Source organism: Mytilus californianus, unplaced genomic scaffold (genome assembly GCF_021869535.1).
Source record: "Mytilus californianus isolate M0D057914Y unplaced genomic scaffold, xbMytCali1.0.p SCAF_2, whole genome shotgun sequence".
Taxonomy (NCBI): Eukaryota; Metazoa; Mollusca; class Bivalvia; order Mytilida; family Mytilidae; genus Mytilus; species Mytilus californianus.
In genome coordinates this window covers 59054831-59062428 of record NW_026262668.1, presented here as the reverse complement: position 1 = coordinate 59062428, position 7598 = coordinate 59054831, and the positions used below count along the sequence as shown (strand labels likewise).

Sequence of the window (7598 nt, the reverse complement as noted above, 5' to 3'; positions counted from 1 at the left end):
AAAAATAGAAAGAAAAATATAACTACAAATAAGGTATAATATAATTAATTCAAAATATATATCAATGATATGTTCATATTAAATATTTAAATAAACTGTTTTTAATAAATTTTTTTTCGATATACTAATGTTTTTTCTATCCTGAGGCATGGATTGCCGTATTTGGCCTAACCTTTGGCATTTTCAAATGTTATGCTCTTAACCTTCGTTTTTGATTTTGACTCCCAATTGTTTTGATTTAAGCACCACTTAAGAGTTTAATCTAGACGTAAAGTGCATCTGATGTATCAAATTTGATTATGAGCCTGGTATCGTTAATGAGTTTTTATTTTTACATTCTAGGCACTGTAGCATTAAAGAGTCAGAATTTTCAACAATTAGTACAATACAGAAACAAGTACGTTACGACTGGGACACTGTGGAATTATAACGTCCAGTCCATCTATTTCTGTGCAATACACTGTCAAAATGACATTCAGTGTAAATCGTTCTTTTACGGTGACATTGCGTGCAGTGGCTATGGTGAAGTTGTTCCAAATACGCCTGACTTGACAACGTTGAATGGAATGGAATTTTACAGAAAAGAAGGTATGAAAACTGACTTTCAAACGATTTTATATTTAATTCCTTCCCTTACTTTGGTGCAGTAAATCAAAACTACTATATGGATAGACAATTAACAAAGAATAATTTTTCGCGTATTTCTTTTAAATGGAGAATACCTTTGTCATTTTCCTTCTTAGAGAACAACTTCAAATTCTACTCCATACGTTTAAAAAAAAATCTTAAACAGTGCAATTCTGTATGGTTTACTTTAAACACTGAGGAAAATAAAATCGTGAACATTTCATGCGAACAAGTCGACACAAGCCAAGACTAAGACAGTCAGAAGAAAGCTAATTCTTCCCTCAAATATACGAATGAAGAGGTCATCCTTAAGTAAATCCATGTACTTGTGGATATTGATTTTTAAGAATAGGCCTTGAAATATAGTACATTTGTTCCCTATCCCAAAATACTATAAATTTATCTTGAGAAAAACGACATCTCTCAACTCGACGTATCTTGCTAGTCGATTAACCTAATCTTCTTTTTTCTACTTTAAATACGAAAAGCCATCTTTTTTTACGATTTCTTTCCGGCGCATGCATTTGTGATGTTGCATTTAAGTTAATAATTCTATATTTATAAATTTGTTATGTTTTTTTTAATTAACTTTACAGCTTTTTAGGCAAGTTTTTACTTTTAATAGCGGCTTATCTTTGAAGTCTATAATTCGCACATATGCACTCTTTTACTATTCTTAATAATAAAAGCCTTAAAAATTTGGCAAAGTTTCTACAGTACTGTACGGTATTTTGAGAAATGATCATTAAAAGTTTGTAAACAGACTTAAGCTGGGGTCACACATTCACGATTTTTACTGCCGTCCATGACAGGGCCATATCCGATTTAGATTTGTCAAAAGTCTGATCAAGATCCTGGGAATCGTGGCTGGAAATTGAAACTTTAATTACAATTTGTAAAAATATTTATTTAATCACGACAACAATCAGATATTGTTCAGGAAGCGTCCAAGTTCAGCCGTTTCCAGCCGAATTTGTCCCGATTATACGGTTTTAAATCCGATATTAATCTGATTTTGATCTCTCACATGGTAAAAATCGACAGAATCTGTCCCGACAGCATCCCGATTATACCGAATGTGATCCGACAGAGTTCAGAGTGACCAGACAGTGAACCGACGCTGACGGAAGATATCCGTTAGAAAGCTGTCGCCATATTCAGGATGATCAGGTACTGTCGGAACGCAATCCTATTACAGTCTGCTGTACCGCATTGCGAACGGCTTTGTCTGGACGTATTATGTTTTGTAACTGTCAAGTCTGTGACGTGGGTATTATTGCCGAATTTCGTGTTAATAACGGGACTGTTCCGGAACGGTTTCGGCAAAGACTGTTCGCATTCAGATAGATCTGGTTGCAATCTGGACTAAATCGGCAAAAAAACAGCAATGACAAATTTCCACAGGACACCGTCCAGAAAACACCGAGCATTGTTACGATTTTGATCCGATACAGAAGAACCTGTCACGACATAGTCACGATAGTAATCCGACTAGGCAAAATCGACTGAGTCTCCCCGAATGTTACGGGACGCACCTAACTGTCGGGGTGCTTGGCCGACCTCTCCGGACCATTCCCGATAAGTAGGAATCTGTTCCGAACGTAAACGACTGCGTTCAAACAATGATAGGACATTCCAGATCATTGAGGATAGTAATCCGACTTTTTCACTTTTCATGTCTTATCGCTGTCTGATCTCAAACGGGAGCCAAAATCGGCACTGTGTGACGCCGCATTAACAAGTTGAAAATAGTGTCATCCGTTACGTGCCGATGTAAACGCGTGAAACTGGATTCAAATTTTAGTACGATAACGCTATAATCACATTTTCTGTCTTTGCAGTTTATTGTGACAATGATTACACGTTTAGTAACAAGACATCAATATGTTACAAAGTTGTTAACACAACCAATTCATGGACAGGTGCTAAACAGATCTGTAACGATGAAGCTACAAGTCTTATTGTTCTTGACAAAGCAGACAAGATTGATGTTTTAGAAAAAATACCAGGTATGATTTGTATATGATAGTTACACTGCAAATACATGTAGCAGATAGAAATACCAAACTATGCTCGTTTCATTTTACCTTTACATTTGAGTCCCGTTGTTTAATATCTGTAATTGGTCCTAATAAAAAAAAAGTACAACATACATATTTCTTTTTCTATTTACGATAAATTTCGACTTCAACCAGCTCTCATAGCAGTATTAGAAAAATAAATTTAATATTTTTCATATTTTTGTTGTGGAGGGGGTACAAATGTACACATAACGAATTCTACAGAAATGCAGGCTTAACAATTAAGTGAAAAAAGAGTTATATACACACGTATGACTGAAAACAAGCTGTCTTTAGTTTTCTATGTTGAGTTTTTTTTCATTGCCTTGTTTGGCTTTCCGTTTTCTTTCATTTTTTCCCATGTGGTTGTCAGTTTATCTTTGACTTGTGGGTTTTAAATATCCCCTTGTTATCGTCCTCCTCTTTGTTCCCCTCATAGTTCAGAATAAAAGCGCCTTTATTTGTAATTAAACACGATGGGTATTAATTTATTACAGTCAGGTTATAAAAAGAAGATCTTAGGTACATGAATGTTGCCATATACTAGTACATGGAATTAACGAACTGTAGGCATGCATGGTAAGTGAAGTCACCGTTGGGTGAAATATCGGTTATAGTGACATAAATGCTGGTTAAAGGTCTGTACGTTTACTGAACAACAAGTTTTGTGTTAAATCGACCTTAAACACTATCAAACCAGGACGTACCAAACAGAGGAAGCCTTTTGACAGGTCGGGTCATCAGGAAATTCTGTAACAAAAACAAGATTATTTTCTCATGTTTGTCTGTATTGCAGCTGAGTGCATAATATAACTTGTCAAACAATCAAAAAATCCCATAGAAATCAAAATCCTTCTTCCTTTTATCAACATAATAAATAATAACCTGTCATCACATTCAAGACTGTATTAATTGCACACATATTTAATAACCCAATAAATATTTACTTACGTCGCTACATGATTCCAATGTGTTATTCGATCTGCAAGCCGTGACAACAGTTCAACATTTCGTTTGATCGTTTTGATGTATGAATTTTGTATAATTGTCGTTCAACGTCGTTATATGATCGCCCTGTGCTATTTGACCTGCAAGATAGGTGCAATGATTAGCTAATTCATTTAACGGTATCAGTGCACTAGTCAATTACATGCTAAAGGCCACAGCAGATACAAAGTCCGTTGAACATCAGGAACAATATCAGGTTCTAGGAATACATGTAGTTTTGATATGCTATAAGCTCTACATGCCACACTCATCGTATTGTCTTATCGATACAGCTAGTTGTGTTTGTATTGTCTTGCACTTTAAGAAATGGGTCTAATAATCTGAAGCCACTACCTTTTAAATGATATATATCTTAACCTGTCGTAACTACTATCCCGTCCTGTTATCCTCGATTATGACATTACCGAATGTGAATTATAATCGTGTTTTTACTTTCAATGAATAACATGACGGGTGCCACTAGTTGGTCTTGAACTGCTTATCCTTTCGGGAGAACTCGAGTTCATCCTCATTTCTTGGCGGGATTCGTGTTGATAAGTGTTTATTTTTCTGTGAAGTGTTTTGTTATGCTTGTTTAACTTTTCGAGGTTTTTTTCTTTGCCATGATGTTGTCTCTTTTATTGGACTTATGATTTGTATTGCTTCTTTTGTATCTTTTTTCACTTTTGAAATGTTTACGTTCAGCATAACTGTCTCTATTCTGTCAAGGAAGCCATTGTTATTATCACAATAAGTAAATTTAAATATTCAAAGTAACAGTACTAATCCTCTCTGGTTTCTAGATTACTTATGCAACGGTGTCTTTATACCTATCTATAACAAATGTTACTGGTTGACGTCAACCTCTGATTTATGGGTACCTGGTAAAACAACTTGTCTTAATGGTGGAGGACAACCTGCATCGTTCCCAGATGTAAACACTTACATTTATGTTGTCAATGCTTTGGGCATTAATGGAAGGTAAGTGCGGATAAAAACTATGTTTTCCTCCAGTTTCCCCACATTGCTCACTTATTAAAAACCTTATGGTTTCGACAAAACCAGCGATTCGAACACTAATATATCATTTGTTTTATAACACAAAAACATAAACTTTGATATAAAAAAAAATAAGGAGATGTGGTATGATTGCCGATGGGACAACTATCCACAAGAGTGCAAATCACAAATATGTAAGCAATATTGTCGGGATCGTATAAAATGTATATTAATGAATCTGTTATCTAAACTGTAATAACTTTGTATTTTGAAACACCCCGGAAGTGATTTGAGTTTAATGTCAACACGACAAACTGTAACAATTTCCTTTTCATCAGCTCCAGATGTGGATTTATTATTTCCAAGATTTGTTTAATATTTTCCGTTTGGTTATACTGAACAAAATTTAACTACATTCTTAGTCTGATTTAAATTCTTTTTTCTTTTCACAAGAAAATGTTTGTTTAAAAACATAAAAAGGGTTCAAACGAAAATATTAACATTATTTATAAAATATTTTTTACAGTACAAACGACGTATGGATAGGTGTAAATGACTTTAACATGGACGGAGTCTGGAAAAATTATGACGATAGCAACCTCGCCTTTTACGACTACATGTACAATTATAGTGTATACGGAAGCTGGAACGATAGAGATGCTTTAGCAATTATACCAACAGATAACCTTCTTTGGTGGGAACGCAATGAATACGTGAAAAATCTTAAGATGTTGTGTGAAAGAGACATAGGTATAATACAGTTCTATTGTATTTGTCTGATCTGTAAATTTTCTTGGCATAATTCCAAAAACATTTTTTTTTATTTTGAACACCTTGCAATTTTACCAAAATTCAAAATTAACACTTTATTTGAAAATCTTAAACATTTAATAATCCATTGAAGTGTTTTCGGACAAGAACTATGAATATGATTTTATGAATTTTTTATTTGCAGTTGATGATTATTGGGTTGGTGGTTCGGATCAAACGAACGAAGGCACCTGGCTATGGGAAGATGGGCAAGCTATCAATATGTCACTGTTCCGTACTGGAGAGCCGAATGGGAATACTGCACAAAACTGCTTGTCCCTTAAATTTTCTTCATCAGGTAATCAGTTTGAAGACGAAGACTGCTCCTTAACGAAAAAGTTCATTTGTCAAATGATTTAGTATTTGAAGATTATTTTTTTAAATGTAACAACCTGTGTTACAATGTGTAACAGTAGATACTATTTGTATAGTCTGTGAACTCTTGACATTATAAGCATATAAAAACAATCACTGATGTTTTCTAAGTTAATTTTTGAATAAAATATACTACTGTCTTACAACATATATGATTGATACATTGAAGAGTGATTGTGATATATACAAAAAGTAATCGACCTCGTCACAACCCCTTTTCTTCAGCTCAACTTGATTATGATGTTCCTTTAAGCACTCGTGAAATAATGAATGACATATTCTTACATTTAGCCCGAAAACAGTTACACATCATTAGAAAAACAAGAAAATACTTTAAATAGTTTTGGTATCTAAGCAAATAAACTCATCATAGATACCAGGATTGAAATTTTATATTTGCGCCAGACGCGCGTTTCGTCTACAAAAGACTCATCAGTGACGTTCGAATAAAAACAATGTTAAAAACAAATACTTATGCTTGTATGGATCGCTGCCTGTCTGCTCCAGATACATGTAGTCATATACATAGATGGAATATATCAAATATTTGAGAGGTCTGCTTGTTGATTCCGGATAGCCAACAGTGCATCAATAAATATTGCACGTCTCTTCACGTTCGAAAATTTTCTACATTTGCTCCCATGCCACATAAGACAACACAGCAACCAATTAAAGGTATCAGCGTATCTTTAATATAGTCAGTTCAAGGTTTAGCATCGAGAGAAAAGATAAAGGTTTAATATCTAATTTCTATTGAATACTGATATTGTAGTAATTGATTAATTGCACGTATATTTCAAGTTAAAATGTCGAACGAAGAGTAGGTTTTTGTTTAAACATAATTTTTAAAAAAATGTTTGAAAACGTAACAGATTTACTTTGAATGTTCTTACGTGTGTTTGTGCTGTATTTCTGTCACTTAGTATTGTCATTTTAGTGATATTTTTTAACATTGTCATAAAGCAGGAGGTTTGGCTAGCCATTAAACCAGGTTCATCCCACCATTTTTACATCAGATAACCGTGAGAGCATTCCGGTGTATTGTTGCCATAGACATTTCTACCCACGTGACTTTCGTTTTTGACTGATAACCGAACGCAAAATAACATTCCTTATCGCTTGTTATATATCAATTTCATTAATAAATATTCATGAAAATAATTTTTAAGAACATAGATAAATGATATGAAAATGTTTTGTCGTGAGAAATGTATATATCAATAAAAAATCAAGAATACCGAAAATTTTTGTTAACGCACGCGGAAGAATATCTCAAAAACGTTTTGCGGGAAAATATGAATGCCTACTCAAATCAAATCTATTAGAAAAATCGAATTATTACAGAAGAGTGTCCACCATGCACCTGCACTGCACTATTATTAGAATAGTATAATATAATGATATACAAATGAATGAAAATTATATACATGTAACTGTTATATACAAATAAAAAAGTGTTCCTGTTGTCTATTTTTCTTTTTCATCTTATAGTTGATGTGTTTCCCTCGGTTTTATTTTGAAACCCGGATTTGTTTTCTCTCAATCGATTTATGACTTTTGAACACCGGTATGCTACTGTTGCCTTTATTTACTTTAACTAAAGAAAGGGGATGTGATCGGGAGTGTGGGGGAAGATGTCGAAAAAGCAAACGTCTTCAGTCATTTCAAAACTATTTTCATAATAAATATTTAGAACTAAAAGTCTAGTCATTTTATTTCCGAAATGTTCTTTGTATAGGA

At 33.7% G+C, this 7598-nt stretch overlaps 1 protein-coding gene across 1 annotated transcript; it reads left to right on the top strand.

The window, feature by feature from the left end:
- Positions 1 to 326: 326 nt before the first annotated feature.
- On the top strand, positions 327 to 7250 carry LOC127728796 (uncharacterized). The gene is made up of 5 exons (XM_052236409.1): positions 327 to 588; positions 2469 to 2636; positions 4478 to 4655; positions 5200 to 5423; positions 5629 to 7250. Exons 1-5 carry the CDS (start codon positions 567 to 569, stop codon positions 5841 to 5843), a joined length of 807 nt encoding a protein of 268 aa, XP_052092369.1. The 5' UTR covers positions 327 to 566; the 3' UTR covers positions 5844 to 7250.
- The last annotated feature ends 348 nt before the right edge of the window (positions 7251 to 7598 follow it).

Excerpts from the sequence above, each read along its gene's own strand:
- LOC127728796 (XM_052236409.1), top strand. The coding sequence starts at position 567 with ATGGAATTTTACAGAAAAGAAG. Across the intron at positions 2,637-4,477 it reads TGTTTTAGAAAAAATACCAG|ATTACTTATGCAACGGTGTC; the intron begins GTATGATTTGTA and ends TCTGGTTTCTAG. Across the intron at positions 5,424-5,628 it reads GTTGTGTGAAAGAGACATAG|TTGATGATTATTGGGTTGGT; the intron begins GTATAATACAGT and ends TTTTATTTGCAG.